Below are 18,817 nucleotides of genomic sequence, written 5' to 3'. Positions count from 1 at the left end.
TCCTCTTTCACTTTCATCAAGAGGCTCTTTAGTCCTTCTTCACTTTCTGCCATAAGGGTGGTGTCATCTGCATATCTGAGGTTATTGATATTTCTCCCGACAGTCTTGATTCCAACTTGTGCTTCATCTAGCCCAGTGTTTCTCATGTTGTACTCTGCATATGGGGATTCCCTCGTAGCTCAAAGGGTAAAGAGTCTGCCTGCAATGCGGAAGACCCAGGTTCCATCCCTGGGTTAGGAAGATCCCCTGGAGAAGGAAATGGCAACCCACTCCAGTATTCTTGTCTGGAAAATCCCATGGATGGAGGAGCCTGGCAGGTTACACACAGTCCATGGGGTTCACAAATAGTCGAACACAACTAAGGGACTTCACTCTGCATATAAGTTAAGTAAGCAGGGTGACAATATAGAGCCTTGACATACTCCTTTCCCAGTTTGGAACCAGTCTGTTGTTCCATGTCCAGTTCTAACTGTTGCTTCCTGACCTGCATACAGATTTCTCAGGAGTCAGGTCAGGCAGTCTGGTATTCCCATCTTTGAAGAATTTTCACAGCTTGTTGATCCATGCAGTCAAAGGCTTTGGCATAGTCAATAAAGCAGAAATAGTTGTTTTTCTGGAACTCTCTTGCTTTTTTGATGATCCAGTGGACGTTGGCAATTTGATCTCTGGTTCCTTTGCCTTTTCTAAAACCAACTTGAACATCTGGAGGTTCACGGTTCACGTACTGTTGAAGCCTGGCTTGGAGAATTTTGACCATTACTTTGCTAGCATGTGAGATGAGTGCAATAGTGCTTAGTTTGAGCATTCTTTCGCATTGCCTTTCTTAGGGATTGGACTGAAAACTGACTTTTTCCAGTCCTGTGGCCACTGCTGAATTTTCCAAATTTGCTGGCATATTGAGTGCAGCACTTTCACAGCATCATCTTTTAGGATTTGAAATAGCTCAACTGGTATTCCATCACCTCCACTAGCTTTGTCTGTAGTGATACTTCCTAAGGCCCACTTGACTTCACATTCCAGAATGTCTGGCTCTAGGTGAGTGATCACACCATCTAGCTAGCTGCTGAACATTGCAAATTTTAAGTTACCGGTGCTGGATTTTGTTATATTCCTTTAAATAGTTTTGAACTTTGTTTAAGATGTAGTTAAATTACTTGGTATCTTTTGAATTCTTCTGATACTTACTTTTATGCTTGATAGTATGGATCTAGGGCAGCCTTTATTTGAGGGCTAAAAGGAAAAGACTTCCCTTTTCTCCATCTAACCTTATAGAAATCTTTTCCAGAGTAGAGGCTGGTAAACTACAGCTTGCAGTCCAAATCTAGCCTGCAGTCTGTTTTTATAAATAGTTTTATGGAGCACAGTATAGCTGTCTGTGTACATATGGTCTATGTACAGGCTGCAACAGCAGAATTGAATTGTTATGAGAGAAATTACATGGCCGGGAAAACCAAATATGCTTATTATCTGGTTCTTTACGGAAAAAGTTTGCCAATCCCTGTTGACAAAAGAATTACAGACTCCATTGGGGAAAGTTATGGTAATCAGTTATTTTCTTCAAATATCATCATACATCCTATAATATAATCCATGTTATCATATTGTATAAAGGTTTACCACAATTCTTCAGAGATTATGATATGGAAACTTTCCTGAAAGTATATCTTTTTTATTTTTAAACTTGGTATGATAATATGTTAATCATAAATGTTTCTTAAAACAAATTCATTTTGTATGTTTTTTATTATTACACTTAATTTTGGAAATGTTTTCCTTTTTGCCTTCTATTTTTATTTTTAGATGATCTCTTGGTACTTCATCTCTCTGACCTAATTCGCATGGCATTCATGGCTGCAACCGATCATAGTAACCAGCTGCGGATGGCTGGTCTCCAAGCACTCGAAGACATTATCAAGAAGTTTGCCTCTGTGCCTGAGCCAGAATTCCCAGGTCATGTGATTCTGGAGCAGTATCAAGCTAATGTGAGATACTTTATTTGTTTCAAAATTAAAATTGATCGTTTGAGTGAACACCAAAGTGAAACTCCCCTGGAGAAATGTGTTTGGACCTGTAACCTATTTATTCATGTACTGTGCTTATGTGTTTTCCCATTGTCTGTTACATAGTTAGGATCAGTTCACAGCTGAAGGAACAATAATATAAAACTTGTCACTATTTTTAAGTCATGAGGTAGTATTAGTGATAAAACTAGAATAGATGTTCCAGCCTGGCTTTCCATTCTTTTTTTTTTTTTCTGGCTTTGCATTCTTATGTTTAGATTTTTTAGTCATGCCATTTTAAAGATAAAAGGAACATTTAAAGAGTGTTGTGGATTTACTGCCTTTATTTTTATATGTCAAGACTTGATAAGCATTTTTAAAAATAAAAAGCAATTGTCTTTTGTATGCTGAAGGATAAATTAACTTTTAGTAGCAATGAAAACTATTACCAAAAGAACTGTATGTTTCAAAAGATTTTTTTTGTGCTCTAAACAGAGATATACTTGTTCCTCCTGAAATTTATACCTGTATTTATGTTCTTCAAAGGAGGCACAATAGGGACTTCCCTGGTGACCTGGTGATTAAGATATTACACTTCCACTGCAGAGGGTACAGTTTCCATCCCTGGGTCACATGCAGCATCCCGCCCCACCCCCACCCCCAAATAAAAGAATGCACAATGGATGTAATCCTAGAAATGGTGGATTATGTGAAGGAGAGAAAAACTTGTTAATAAGAAAAGAATAAACTATTTTTTTCCACTGTGATTATACCAAAATCGTGGCTTCAGTCACCTCGTACCTCATCTAACATCTATGCGCAAACATTACACAAAATTAAAAAAAAAAAATTAAAAAAAAAATACACAAAATTAAAAAGTGTGGATAATGTATAGTCCATTTTTTTCCATTATAAGTATAGGTAAAGAAGTTATACTTTCTAGTCCAAATGGCTGTAGAACGCTTTTATATAATGATTTAATCCCAAATACCCAATCTATCAGAATGGTCTTTTTTTTTTAATCTTCCTATTTAGAAATAATTAAAACCTACAGAAATAATTGCAAGAATAGTACAAAAAAGACCTTGTCTTAAAAAAAAAAAAAGACCTTGTCTTATACCCTTTATCCTTCATTCACATTTGCCAATTGAGAATTTTGCCTCATTTGCTTTAACATTTTCTCTTTCTCTCTCTGCCCACAACATACACTCTCTCAGCTTTTTTTCCCCCCAGAGTTGTTTAAAAGTAAATTATCGAAATCATGTATCTTTACTCTTGAGCACTTTAGTCTGTGTTTCCAAAAGACAAGAAAGTTGTCTTACATAACCACAGAACAGTTATCAACTTGAAGAAATTCAACATTGATGTACTACTTTTATATAATCTGTCATATTCCAGGTTTATCAGTCAACCCAATAATATGTTTCATAATACATTCTCAATCTCCTTCAGTATGAGACCTCATAGCACCTCTGAAGTACGATTACTACAGTTGATCATTGAAATGCAAGTACTGGTTACTTGCCATGTGTGTTTATTCACTGAGAGGGATGCTTATTTGATTTCCAAACTCCTGTTGATAAGTCTTAGTGACTGAATCTCTAGTGTAAGGGGAGAGATCTCAAATTAGGAGGTGACTATATCTAATTCCTTATTCACCTCATACGTATTAAATCTAATATAGCCAAGGATCTGTGACTGATACTGGCTTATTAAAATAAAGCAGTAAGCACAGTGGACCTGGTTAGTACTTGGCTGGAAAACTAAAGCTCATATTCCTTCATTTATTGCTCTGAGAGACGTACATAAATTAGTATTTCTTAAGCAACTTTCTTTTAAGACATCTTGTTTTGAAGTGAAATGATTTTTAAGGTCTTTTAGTGACTCTGTGAATTTTTAGTACTACTCAGTTATTTAAGGAAATTGAACCTTTAAAATAGCCTCAGTTATATGAGATTTGCCCATAAGGTAAACACTGTTAGAAATATGTTCAAGAATATGTAGACAGGAGAAAAATAGCAATTTCCTCTTATCTGTGGGAACATGTGGCTTTGTCAGAAAATCCCATGTACTATTAAAAATAAATGAAAAAAAAAATAAATGAAAAAGAAACAAAATTAATTGCTTATTTGATATACAATTCAAACAGATTAGATAATGATAATCTCCTGGAAAGCAAAAGAATGGTATGATTGAGTTTATTGTTATCAAAAAGAGATTAAAAAAAAAAAAAATATATATATATATATATATATATATATATATATATAAAAAGAGAGAGAGAGGAGAGACATGTGATAGGAACAAAGATGTGTCCTGTGTGTTTTCATCTCCAAAGACAAGGGATTTCCTCAGTTCAGTCCTTCAGTTGTATCCGACTCTTTGCGACACCGTGGACTGCAGCACACCAGGCTTCCCTGTCCATCACCAACTCCTGGAGCTTACTCAGACTCATGTCCGTCAAGTTGGTGACGCCATCCAACCATCTCATCCTCTACTTATCTTTAAAAATGAAATGCTTGTACTCATTTTTCTAGGTGGGAGCTGCCCTCAGACCAGCCTTTTCACAAGATACCCCATCAGACATAATAGCAAAAGCTTGCCAGGTAAGAAGAAAACTAGAATTTTCTATATTCATCTTCTATAAATTAATAGATACCTTAGAACTTCAATTCCAAGAGAGAAAAATGAAATAGTCTTAATTTTTATCTCAGAAATATAGCAGTGACAGTTTCCTTTTTTATGAAATGATGAAGTAGCAACTACTAATCACAACTTAAAAAAAAATTTTATGCTGTAGCTGAGGTCACAGCTTTGGAATACATAGTTCTTGTGTTGTCCTATAGTAAATGGAGATGTAAAAGTCCTAAGACGGACTAGGGTAAAATCTACAATAATTGAAGAATATTGGTAATGGTAAGAAGTAAGAAGTAATGGTAAATAGATAGTAAAAAGGGTTTTTTTTGACCACAGGTTGTAAAAATTCTACAAGTTTCTGTGTATTAAATTATCCTAAAGATAATTTTGCAACATGGCAATTTCATTGCAAAATTAATCCCAGGGGATTATTCTCAAACTGTTGTATCTGAAGAGAGTTACAAAAGCACACATGTTCCTACCCATTCAGTAAGTTGTCTTTTTCGTGCTCCATCCTGAAAAAGGATTTGTGCACTTAGCTCTAAACTTTCAGAAAATCTGATTCTTTATCTGCTAACCTAAGGATAAAAGAGAAACAAGTCTGTCCTTCCCAGTTTTTTGGAGTACAGGGCTGTAATCCATCTTTATTGCTTAGAATTCATAGTCAAGCGACATGTGGCCTCTATGAAGAGAATGTCTTGCTGTTTGCAATGACAAGTTTGAAATTCTGACTTTAGTCTCTCTATGGATAAATGAGTTGCCTTCTCCTCCTGTTAGTATTTATTTCTTTGAAACCTGTTGTCTTAATGGTGGTCTTCAGAGAAATGAACTTCTCCCACCAATAGCAGACCAGAGAGAGAAGATGAGGGAGTGTTGTTTAAGACGGAAGCTTGGGGATCATGGTACAAACCTTGGAGGTAGAGTAGGTAAGCCAGTTGGATTGGGATACTGACACACAAGCATCAGAAGTGGCAGTCAATGTATAAAATAAGTGTATCATGGTGGTGTTTCAGATTGTGATGTTTAAACACAACAAAACCTCCTACAAAGCTCCTGATGATCAGAAAAGCAAAGGTGATTAGAACTTCATCTTGTGAGTGATTAGTATGAAAATTCCATGTTAGTGAATTTGCCTTAAACTTATTTCTTAGATGGCCGTGCTTTCTCTGTAAGAAGTGTCTTCGTTTCTAGTGGCAGGCTTAAAGTTTGACCACCTATCCTTCTGTTTCTGGGTAGAAACCTGCATTTGAAATAGCTGGAGCACTGGGTTGCAAGTTCCTTTCATTAAGGTTACCGAAAGAATTGGCTTTGGGCAGGTGATGAATCTTGGCATCTCTGCTTGTTTACTAGAGTAAAATCATGTTGAACCTGAAAATCAAGTATTAATAATTCTGAGAAATTATAGGAAAACCCTCAGATGTTTTCAATTAAGGACAATTGAGGACAGTAATCAGTAAGTTAAAAAAGTCATTTAAAGCAGAGTTGGAATCATAAGCGTAATACATACTTTGGATATTTTATTTCAACCTAAAGTTTATAAGTGTGCGTTCATTCACTTATCTTTTTCTTTTTCATTCTCCACTTTTTTGATACAAGGCCAAAGTCTTTCCTCGTAGTATGATTTTGTTGATTCAGTGTTGCTTTGTCTTTCTTCATGAACCAAATCCGTAATGCAGTGTCTGTAGTTTCTGGTTTCATTTTCTTTAAAGTGGAGAAAGTACTTAGGTTTTTGCAAGGCAAACTGTGCCGAATTCTTGATTTTGACAATTTTCCTCAACATTACTTATGCTTCTACCAAACTTCAAAGTATCAAGTATCTCCAAAGTTATATTTTCTTTAGGAAGGACAACTTTTATTTTCACACTTATATTTAATTACTTTTTGCTTTAAATTTCAGTGAATTTTCAGCATTTTGTGACTGGCTTTTTTTTTTTTTGCCATCTGTATTGGTAATAATCAGTTTTTAAATGTCCTTATTGAATTTTATTTAAATTAGTTTTGAATTCTTAGAGAATAAGATTATAAGAGAATGAAAGAGTTTACACATGTATTTACTCTTAACTTTTTTAAAGTTTTAAGTGTAGGAATACAGCCCTTTAACCCAATTGAATATCCAGATGCTCTGAAAACCTGAATCTTTTTCATAATTTATTTGGTAACAAAACCTGAGCTGACTGTATTCACTCAACTCTTGACATGAAGTTGAGTGAAATGATAGTGTTGATTGATCTCAATTAGTGTGATTCGTAGTACACTTCATTCTGGAAGTATCTGTGTGTTAATTGTAGGATGCTACTACACGTCTTGCTTAATCCCTTAATTAAGTTCATGTACCTTACTACCCTTTAGGGTATAATGTTGTGAATTGTGCAACACATTACCTAAGGATTTCAGGTAAGAAAGTGAGGACCTGTAACTGCTGAGTAAAGTGGGCGCTGTCAGACAGCTTCTTCCTTTCAGTAGCTTGTCTTTGTTTTGTTGATGGTCTCGTTTGCCATGCAAAAGCTTTTAAGTTTAATTAGGTCCCATTTGTTTGTTTTTGCTGTATTTCTTTTGCTTTAGGAGGTAGATCCAAAAAAAATATTGCTGCAGTTTGTGTCAAAGAGTATTCTGCCTGTATTTTCCTCTAGGACTTTTATAGTAACAGGTCTTACATTTAGGTCTCTGATCCATTTTTGAGTATATTTTTGTTCAGTTCAGTTCAGTTGCTCAGTAGTGTCTGACTCTTTGCAACCCCATGGACTGCATCATGCCAGGCTTCCCTGTCCATCACCAACTCCCAGGGCTTTCTCAAACTCATGTCCATCCAACCATCTCATCCTCTGTCATCCTCTTCTCCTGCCTTCAATCTTTCCCAGCATTAGGGTCTTTTCCAGTGAGGCAGCTCTTCACATCAGGTGGCCAAAATATTGGAGTTTCAGCTTTAGCATCAGTCCTTCCAGTAAATATTCAGGACTGATTTCCTTTAGGATGGACTGGTTGGATCTCCTTGTAGTCCAAGGGACTCTCGAGAGTCTTCTCCAACACCACAGTTCAAAAGCATCAATTCTTCAGTGCTCTGCTTTCTTTATAGTCCAACTCTCACATCTGTACATGACTACTGGAAAAATCATAGCTTTGCCTAGATGGAACTTTATCGGCAAAGTAATGTCTCTGCTTTTTAATATGCTGTCTAGGTTGGTCATAGCTTTTCTTCCAAGGATCAGATGTCTTTTAATTTCATGGCTGCAGGCATTGTCTGCAGTGATTTTGTAACCGCAGAAAATAAAGCCTCTCACTGTTTCCACTGTTCCCCCATTTATTTGCCATGAAGCGATGGAACCGGATGCCATGCTCTTTGTTTATTGAATGTTGAATTTTAAGCCAGCTTTTTCACTCTCCTCTTTCACTTTCTTCAGGAGGCTCTATAGTTCTTCTTCCCTTTCTGCCATAAGGGTGGTATCACCTGCATATCTGAGGTTATTGATAATTCTCCAGGCAGTCTTGAGTCCAGCTTGTGCTTCATCCAGCCTGGCATTTTGCATCATGTACTCTACATGTAAATTAAATAAACAGGGTGACAATATACAGCCTTGACATATTCCTTTCCTGATTTGGAACCAATCTGTTGTTCCATGTCCGGTTCTAACTGTTGCTTCTTGACCCTCATAAGGTTGTTTTTTGGTATATGGTTCTTGTATATGTTATTTTTGTATATGGTGTTAAAGAATGTTCTGATTTCATTCTTCTACATCTAGCTGTCCACTTTTCCTGGCACCATTTATCGAAGAGACTGTCTCTTCTCCATTATATATTCTTGCCCCCTTTATCATCGACCATAAGTGTGGCTTATTTATGGGCTCTCTGTTCTGTTCCATTGATCTCTGTGTCAGTTAGTTTTTGTAGCAATACTATACTTCTGGTGACTGTAGCTTTGTAGAATAGTCTGAAGTCAGGGAGCGTGATTCTTCCAGTACTCTTTTTCTTTGTCAAGTTTGTTTTAGCTATTCGGAATCTTTTGTGTTTCCATATAAATTTTTTAATTATTTGTTCTAATTCTGTGAAAAATGTCACTGGTATTTTGATAGGGATTGTATTGAATTTGTATATTGCTTTGAGTAGCATGGTAATATTAACAATATTAATTCTTCCAAACCAGGAACACAGTTTATCATGCCATCTGTTTGTATCATCTTCAGTTTCTTTCATCAGTGTCTTATAGTTTTCCAAGTATAGGTCTTTTACCTCCTTATGTAGGTTTATTCCTAGGTATTTTATTCTTTTTGATGCAGTGGTCAATGAGTTGTTTTCAGTTTCTCTTTCTGATAGTTCTTCATTAGTATATAGAAATGCAACAAATTTCTGTATATTAATTTTTATTATTTATTTATTTTATTATTTAAATATTTAAATATTTAATTTAAAATATTTAAATTTAAAATATTTAAATATTTTATTATTTATTATTTACTTTAATTATTTATAATCATTAATTTTAAATCCATGAATTTACTGAATTCATTGATGAGCTGTAGTAGTTTCCTGGTAGCATATTTAGAATCTTCTATATATAGTATCATGTCATCTGCAGGCAGGGAGAGCTTTACTTCTTGTTTTCCAATTTGAATTCCTTTTATTTCTTTTTATTCTCTAATTGCTGTGGCTAGGACTTCCAAAACTATGTTGAATAAAAGTGGCAAGAGTAGACATACTTGTCTTGTTCCTAATCTTAGAGGAAATTCTTTCACTTTTCACTCTTGAATATGGTGTTAGCTGTGAGTTCATCATATATGACCTTAGGTTTCTACTGTGCTGGAACACAGTTGTTCCTCCTGTGTTCACTTTCTGGAGAGCTTTTTTTAATCACAAATGGATTTCAAACTTTATCAAAAGTTTTTTCTGTTATCTATTGAGATGATCACATAGTTTTTATTCTTCAGTTTGTTAATGTGTATCACATTGATTGATTTGTAGTTATTGAAGAATCCTTGTTATCCCTGGGATGAATCCCACTTGATCATGGTGTGTGACCCTTTTAATGTGTTGTTGGATTTGGTTTGATAATATTTTGTTGAGGATTTTTGCATTTACATTCATCAGTTATATTGACCTGTAATTTTCTTTTTTTGTGGTATATTTGTCTGGTTTTGGCTTCAGGGTGATGCTGGTCTCATAGAATGAGTATGGAAATAACAGATTTTTAGTCAAGTTGTTTCCATTGAAAATACTGATTTGAGGACTTCGTTGGCAGTCTGGTGGTTAAGATTCCACACTTCCAGTGCAGGGGGTACAGGGCTGATCCCTGGTCCGGGAACTAAGATCTCATATGCTGTGTGGCATGGCCAAAAAAAAAAAAGTACAGATTTTAAAAGCTAATAACTTAGAACTCATACACAAAACAAATGGTAGAAAACCTATTGAATGGGAGAAAGCATTTGCAAATGCTGCTGCTGTTGCTGCTAAGTCACTTCAGTCGTGTCCGACTCTGTGTGACCCCATAGACGGCAGCCCACCAGGCTTCTCTGTCCCTGGGATTCTCCAAGGTAAGAATACTGGAGTGGGTTGCCATTTCCTTCTCCAATGCATGCATGCATGCTAAGGCGCTTCAGTTGTGTCCTACTCTATGCAACCCTATGGACAGCAGCCCACCAGGCTCCTCTGTCCACAGCATTCTCTAGGCAAGAATACTGGAGTGGGTTGCCATTTTCTTTTCCATTTGCAAATGATATGACCAATAAGAGGTTAATATCCAAAATATATAAATAATTCATACAACTCAACATCAAAACAAACAACCAGATTAAAAGCTGGATGGAAGTACTGACTAGACATTTTTCCAGAGAGAAAATGCAGATGGCCAATAGGCACATAAAAAGATGCTCACCATCACTTATCCTCAGAGAAATGAAAATCAAAGCCACAACTATGTATCACCTGACACCAGTCAGAATGACTATCATAAAAAAGAAAAATACAAAAATAGCAAACATTGGTGAAGATGTGGAGAAAAGGGAACCCTCATACACTGTTGGTGGGAATGTAAGTTGGTGCAGTCACTGTGGAAAAGAGATTTCTCAAAAAATTTAAAATAGAGTTACCTTGTGACCCAATTGAGTTTATATGTGAAAAGAACAAAAATACTAATCTGAAAAGAGTCGTGCACCTCAGTGTTCCTAGCGGCATTATTTACAGTTGCCAAGATTTGGAAGCAGTCTAAGTGTCCATCAGCGGATGAATAGAGAAGATGGAATGCTACTCAGCCATAAAAAGGAGTGAGATTTTGCCATTTGCAGCAACATGGATGGACTTGGAGGGCTTTATGCTAACTGAAAAAATTCAGAGAAAGACATATACTGTATGCTGTCATTTATATGTGGAATCTAAAAAATAAACTAGTGAATGTAGCAAAAAAGAAACAGACCTATAGATACAGAACAAACTAGTAGTTACCAATCGGGAAAGGGAAGGGAAGGTGGGGCAATTTTGGGGTAGGGGCAAAATAAAAACCCTGGTAATTATGAGATTATGTTAAATCACAGGTGAAAATTGTGAAGCACAGTGGAATTTAAAGACTCTTTCATTTAATTTAAAAGAAAGTTGGCACTGTCAGGCAACCCCTTCTTTCTTGACCATTCTTCCTTTGTTTTCAGTATCACCACACTTGCCTTTTTCCCTATTGCTTTTCTGGCATTTTCTTCTCAATTTCTTTCATTGTTTATTTTTACTCTGTCTCTCCCCTAAGTTTAATTATTTTCCCTGTGTTCTATCCTTATGGATCTATCCTTATCCTTTTTTTTTAAATACCTGTCCTTGAACAAAATTACCTAGCACTTTAGCAATCACTTTTGCCTGGAGAATTCCTAGATCTACTTAGTTACCTTTGTCTTTGCTCCTGAAATCCAGACCCAGGTTTCCAACTGCCCACGAACTCAGCGTGTCATAATTTAGTTCACAGTCAAAATCATGCTGCTCTGAAACTTCTCATCTCTACTACACTTCTCTGTATTCTTAAATAGTGGTGTCACCTATCTTCCATTCATCCAAGTTAGAAGCTTTGACAATCAAAACTTTGTAATCATCACCTCTCACTGTTTACATGACCCTGCTTTCACCCCCTAAAAGTACATAATTAGTTTTCAAATCTTGTGATTTCTACTTCCAAGTCATTCTCAAATGCCTCTCCCTTGTCATTTGATTCCATATCATCTCTGTCCAGTGGTGTTATAGTAGTCATGTAGCTGAACACAGTGCTTACTATCCAAACACATGTTTTCCTGTGTTTATTGATAGTATTTGAGCAGTTTTCCTAAAGCACAATTCTTATAATAGTCCCCTCCTCAGAAGCCTTAGAAACTCATGATTGCCTGCAGAAAAAGTCTGCTGAATTCAGTTCACATGGAATTTAAATTGTACTGTAACCTAATCCTAGTTAATTTTCCTAATCTTTTTTCTTCCTCCACCAAACTCCTCTCTATCTGTACACACAAAACTTCCTGATATCTAAACATTCCCATTTCTCGTGCTAGAATTAATCTCTTCTTTCTCTCTTTTTAAGTGTAGTATGACAGTCATAGAACATTCTTATGTGTTCATTTAACCTGTGTTTATTTACTTGAGGAGAGGGACTAGATTTTTTTTCCCCTTTACCTTTTTGTTTCTTTTAAACTTCTCTGCATAACTCAGAATAACATTTTGACCATAGTAAACAGAAATGTTGAATTAAAGAATTATTTGTGACTGAACTGATTTGGGTGCAGATTTTTTTTCTGCTAAAATTTTTGGGAATTTTGATAGTGGAAACATGGTAAGTAAATATTGTTTTGTTTTCTACATAGGAGTATAATAAGTTCCATACTTGCTATTGATTTTTTATTAAAAAACAAAACAAAACATAGCATTGAAGGATTTTGTTTTGTTCATTGGTTTTATTCTGTATTGGTTCCCCCAGGAAAAAAAAATCATATTAACGCCAGCCTTTTACATGTTTAATATTAATGTTTTAATATAAAAATAAGAGTTCAAAACAAACAAACAAAAAAGAGCTCTTTTTCCTTCTCCCCCCTTTGGCTAGGTGTGTAGTACGTGGATTGGAAGTGGAGTTGTCAGTGATCTCAATGATCTCCGCCGAGTACACAATCTGCTTGTTTCTTCACTGGACAAGGTTCAGGCCGGAAAGGGATCTTCCAGCCAACTGTACCGAGAGAGTGCTACAACCATGGAAAAGCTGGCTGTTCTCAAAGCGTGGGCAGAGGTAACGGCAGCCTGTTGTTTTTAACTGTTTCTCCATCCATGAGAAAATGTGCCACTACTCCTGTAGATAAAAAAATTCTGTTTGTTTTTTTTTTAAGCTGACCTTTGGTATAGAGTGCCTTAAAAAAATTTGCTATTTGCTTTCTCACTGAAATATATATACATTTATGTCTCAAAAGAGCTCATATTGAACCTTTGAAAATTAGCATTTCTAAATAGTGTTTTTTTTAATTTATTTATTTTAATTGGAGGCTAATTACTTTACAATTTTGTGATGGTTTTAGCCATACATTGACATGAATCAGTTTAAAAACATCTATATTGAAGAAGAGCTCTTCTTACTTACTATAGGAAAATTAAGTGGGGAAAAACCTGCAGATAATAAAAAACTAGAAAATGTGCCAAGAACCTTTTATTTGATTAAATTTCAGGAGACTTGCGGCCACTCACTGATTAGGCTGTAGGAGTTTATTTTGTCATATTTTTTTTTTTAATAGCTGTTTTTACCTCTTTTTATGCCCACATTATTTTTAAAAATAATAATACTGTTTTAATTTCACTTTTCTAAATCCCTTCTGCTAGTTACTTTCAAATTCTGCATGCAGGTATTTCAGGTATCTCTTTATTCCTTCCTCTGCCAACCCAGTATCTTACTTCCCTATTTCCATGGTATCAGCAGCCTGGGACCACCCCACAGGCAATTGCTGGTTCAAAGCATACAACACCCAGATGATACAGTTTAGATAAAGGATCTCTGGGGTTTTGTGGATTTTTTTTTTTTTTGTCACAGAAGAAAAGGAAAATTAGAGCAATAAAATACTGTAGAAATTAGTTTTCTTTCTGTTTTTTAGATCAAGTTGTTTTCATAGAGTATCCCTGAGTGTTCATTTATTTTTACCGTGCTACCATCTTTTGTCTTAGACGAGTAAAATAACATTTGCATTTGATAAGATGTTTGTTCTTACTGATAAAATCTTATCAAATTAATGCAAATGCATAATTTTAGGTGGAAAGTAGTGTTAGAAAGATACTTATAATGTGATCGTTTTCTCACTTTGAGATTCACAGAAATTCTTTGTTATTTTCACATATCTAATTTTTAACTAAAAGTTACTATTTTTCTTGTCTGTAGAAATTACACCCAAATGATCAAATGATTTTTATTTTTAAAAAAATCTTTCAAAATTGTTGTTAATTCTCCATCCCCGTTCATTAATTTCCCAAACATAGAGACAGTTATGTAATTGGATAAGACCATTTGCCAGTTAGCTGGTTCTCTGCTGACTTGCATGAATGTGCTTGATTTACCTACTAGGTAGTCTGGCACAGTTCAGTATAAAAAGCATTAAATGTTGAATCACAGACCCTACAGCAAGTTCTGTCTCTGTAATTCACCATCTTTTGTACTTTGATCAAGTGAGTTGATCTCTCAGATACTCAGTTTCTTTATCATAACATGGAAGTACAATAATGTTTTCTAAAGTGACATGTATTAAAAAAACCAAGTATTGTAACTGGCACTGAATAGAAAATAAATAATTACTTTTAACAAATTAGATGAAAACTTCATATAACTAATTTATTAATGCACACTTTTGTTTGAAACTCTTTTCTTATTTTGGGGTAACTTGGTTCTATAATTAAATAATTTACACTTCAGCCCTCAGCTTATAATATTGTCAGGTAAATCTTTTCCTTGCTTAACTTCCTTTCCTTCATCTTTTTACCTCAAAAGGCCCAACATATTCTAGATTTCTCTGTTCAAGATCTATCTTTGCTTCTGCTTTTTACTCAGAAAAGAGAGGATGTTAGTTTTCCAGCTCCTCAGATTGTTACCTTCAGGTCTTGAGATCTATATGAGTTGATAACTATCCTTTTACCTGGGTGGCTTGGGTGAATTCTTTACCTGCTTCTCTAAACCTGGTTTCTCAGCCCTGAAGCGTGGATAATAATTATGTGCATTTCATAGAATTACACTGTGAAGTAAATGAGACTTCATTGTGAAGTAATAAGGACTTCATTCAATAACTACCTTATTTATATGCTCAGTGAATGCTGCCTGCTGTTATTAGTATAATTATTATTATTATTTGAAAGTTTTCCTCTCATTTAGGATTCCCTTTTCTCAATTTTCTTTCCTAATCTGATTCGTTCAACAGGGTGTTAAGTGAACACTAGCTCTGTGCCGGGGTAGCAGTTGATAATACAGTAGCGCACAAGCCGGATGTTCCGCACTTACTGAGGAAAACCAACTGGTGGACTAGTATGTGAGACAGAAATAGCGAGTGTTACAGGAGAAGTGCAGACTGTTGTGAGCACACAGCAGAGGCACCTAAAATAGTCTGGGGGTTCAGAGGAGGCTTCCTGGAGAGAGCAACACTTAGCTGGGACCTGGAGCATGAGCGCAGATGTCAGTAAGCATGAGTCTGAGGAGGTGACTATTCCCAGCTAGGTGCACCCAGTTTCCCCCCGCTTCTATATCTCCCCATCTCCCTCTGCGTGCTCTTCCTCTCTCCTTACCTTCGATGCTCCCCAACTCAGCTTCCTTTTCCGCTCACTCTCCTCTTCACATCTCAGTTCACGGAAGGAGTTTCAGTATCTTCACGTCCTTGGCTGCTGAGTCACCCACTTCTCAATCCCCTGCAATCTAGGTTTACTCTCACCACTCCACTGAAATTACTAAAGTTACAAATGATATAATTCTCCAAATCACTGGACCCTTTTCAGTTTCTGTCTGACTTGGCCTTTCTGCAGCTTTTGATATTGTCTCCTCTGGAAACTCTGTTTTCCTTGACTTCCTGACCCTACTCCCTTGCTTCTCCTGTTTCCTTTTCATTGTTCATTCTTAGCATCACTTGCTGGCTTCTCTTTGCCTGCCTGCCCTTCAAATGTTGATATTTTTCTTGTCCTTTTTCTCGCTCTTCATACTTTATGGGTAACCACACCTACACCCACACCTTGTAGCTTTTACATGTGTATGAAATATTCTAAATCTACTTTCCTACTCAGACCTCTCTCCTAAATTCCAGTCCCATACTTTTAGCTATTTATTAGATCTGTAGAAAGTATTGTAGTATTTACTATTGAAAAACATCTGCATGTAAGTGGACCTATGCAGTTCAAACCTATGTTGTTGAAGGGTAACATAGGTAGCAAAACACTTTTCTAAAACCGTACCCATTAGTTTACTGGTTTATCCTAAGGAATGTCAAGAATATACACTGATTCTGTTGTGAGGATGTTTGTTGTGATGTTGTTTATCATTCTAAAGAAAAGCAAATAAATGTATTTCTTGATCCAAAGATGATGGTATTAAATGAATAGGAAATTGAGTTAAAAATTATATACAAACATATTATTGTTTAAAAGACTGTGAATATGTATATACAGTGTGTCTAGCATGTTCACAGTATTACGTCTGGGTAGTAGGATTGTGTCTTGCTTTATTTCCTTCATGTTACTTGTGCATCTGATTTTTCTATATTTCTTGTGTACTTTCTCGTAAGAGAAATAAACCCTAAATTTCTTACAAAAACAAGTCAAAAAATATATTTTCATATTGCAGGTAGCAATGTAAAATATATGCCCCTTTTAGAAAGCATTTGACAGTGTCTGTTCAGAGACATGGAAGTATTTATAATCACTGACCCAGTCATTCCATTTCTGGGACTTTATCCTAGGGAAGAATATTCAAAATATGAAAAAGAGAGACACTGACAAAAATGTTTGTTTGGAACACTCATAATGTGAAGAACTGAACACCTTTGTCCTTGAAAACTATGCCTCATCTTCTAAGATTCCCAGGGCTGAAAAGAATTTTAAAAAATATAAAATTTCAAATACAGGAAAACTGTTAGATATATAATGTCTTCTATTACTGCTGTTAAAAATAATAGTTATGAAGACTAGTATTTATATGGAAATCCTTTTATAAAGTTAAGATTAAATACAAAATTCTCTGTACAACAAAATCACAGCTTAGTTGGAATGTGAAAACCTGGAAATTAGGATTATGAGTAATTTTAATAACTCTTTTAAACTTTTCATGTGTACTTTTAAATCTTTATTTATTTATTTTATTTGTGGCTATGCTGAGTCTTCATTGCTGCTCGAGCTTTTCTCCCATTGCAGCGAACGGGAGCTATTCTCTTAGTAGTGGTGTGTGGGCTTCTCATTGCAGTGGTTTCTCTGGTTGTGGAGCACAGGCTTTAGAATGTGCAGGCTTCAGTAGTTGTGGGCACGGGCTTGGTTGCTCCGTGGCATGTGGAATCTTTCCAGACTAGGGCTTGAACCAGTGTCTCCTGCTTTGACAAGCGGATTCATTACCACTGAGCCACCAGGGAGGCCCCCAGTATAATTTTTTAAATAGAAGTTGAGGAAAAGTACATACATGTGACCTTTAAATCCTACATTGACTCTACTTCCCCATTACCAACAGAGTAAAATCTTCAGCTCCTTCTGCCTTGCATGCTATGCTCAGTCTATTACCGAACACTGGGAATTTGCTTGGAATGCCTTGCCGTTTCCTGTCTCTTGTGCTCTTGCTCTGGATACTCCATCTGCCTGGAATGCCTACTTCCATCTTTGCCTGTCAACAGGTGAACTTTTGTCTTTGAACTGTGTCTTGCCTTTTCATATTCCATTAAGATTCTTTATCTTTGGTGCTCCCTCTGATTCATTCATTACACAAACCACGAGTGTTTGTTAGGTGCCAGGCAATGGATGTGGTCACAGCTCATAGTAAGATGGGAAGATAGGTCATTTAAAACAAATTTTAAAAAATGTCCCTTCTCTCACCTCTTTTTTCACTCTTCTATCATTGTATCAGTCTGTGAGTTCATGGCAGTGAAAACCACATGTGATTTGTCTTTGTTGCCTCAGATCCAAGCACAATAGCAAATGCAAGGCAAGAGTAGGTACCTAAGAAGAACTTGATGAGTGAATGGCTGAGTATACTTACAGTGTTTATTGAGAGAGACATTTTCTTATAATATCAACATTATAATAAATCTAAGGGAAGAAAACAAGCTTAAAACCACTAAAAATATGAATATGATATGTTTATAACTTGAGATTCAAAGTCCCTATTCCAAAAGTTAGATGGTTTATGCTTCTAAATTGTCAGGTATTAGTATGACTAACCGACTATAACTAACTGATATATAAGACCACCACCGTGTTAAGGAATGCTTCTTCTCAGAAATGAAGATTCATTGTTTCCTGTCATCATTGTCTAAACTTAGTCAATTACTGTGCCATAGCTGTCTGCTTGTTGTAGGGATAGAGATAAGACCCTGTCATCAAGAAGTATCCCTGGTTCAGATACATAGACGTCCTTTTATGTACAATGGAAATAACTGTGTATGGCAAACATTTTTCTAAAGGTACCTCGTGCAATTTTCTGTGGTTCTCTTACTCCCTTGACCGCCCCTCCCCCCCCCCTTTTTTTTTGCTTTTTCATGGATGTGTGATTCAGCTAGGTGCCGGTTGCCAAAGCCAAAATGTATGTATAGCTACAAAAGAATACAAACAAAAATAACTTTGGCAAATTTCAGAAGTTGTTATTATATATCCTTTTGGTTTACAAAGTGGAGAGAAAAGATATAGATAATATATATAGCCAGTAAATTATATTATTCCTGGCTGAACTATCTGTTACAAGGACTAGATTGCTAAATATCACTTAAGCAGTCTAAAAGAAGGGATTTTGGAGGATATTAGTGGAAATCCAGGTTTTGGTTTCTCTTTCCCCACCCCTTAGCTTTTTTCTTTGAATGCCGTCTGATTGTGTCTAATAAGCCGGTGAAAGCAAATGCAGTAAACAGGAAGTTATACCCTATGGCAAAAAAAAAAAAGAAAACCACATATAAAGGGGGACTTTGTAAAGTAGAACAAGAGAAGCCAGAAAAAATTCAGAGAACCCTACTCAAGGAATGTGCTGTGAGAGCAGT

At 35.9% G+C, this 18,817-nt stretch overlaps 1 protein-coding gene across 2 annotated transcripts in view; it reads left to right on the top strand.

Annotated features, from left to right (window-relative positions):
* The window catches only part of HEATR5B (HEAT repeat containing 5B), a 93,740-nt gene that overhangs the window by 59,244 nt on the left and 15,679 nt on the right, over positions 1 to 18,817 (top strand). For both annotated transcript variants that reach the window (XM_070476836.1, XM_070476837.1), the window contains exons 25-27: positions 1,801 to 1,982; positions 4,538 to 4,606; positions 12,688 to 12,867. In XM_070476836.1, the coding sequence (XP_070332937.1) occupies positions 1,801 to 1,982; positions 4,538 to 4,606; positions 12,688 to 12,867 (431 nt within the window). The remainder of the gene's footprint in view (positions 1 to 1,800; positions 1,983 to 4,537; positions 4,607 to 12,687; positions 12,868 to 18,817) is intronic.

This window comes from Odocoileus virginianus, chromosome 2, assembly GCF_023699985.2.
Source record: "Odocoileus virginianus isolate 20LAN1187 ecotype Illinois chromosome 2, Ovbor_1.2, whole genome shotgun sequence".
NCBI classification, from domain to species: Eukaryota; Metazoa; Chordata; class Mammalia; order Artiodactyla; family Cervidae; genus Odocoileus; species Odocoileus virginianus.
This window is presented reverse-complemented; position numbering and strand designations above follow the sequence as displayed.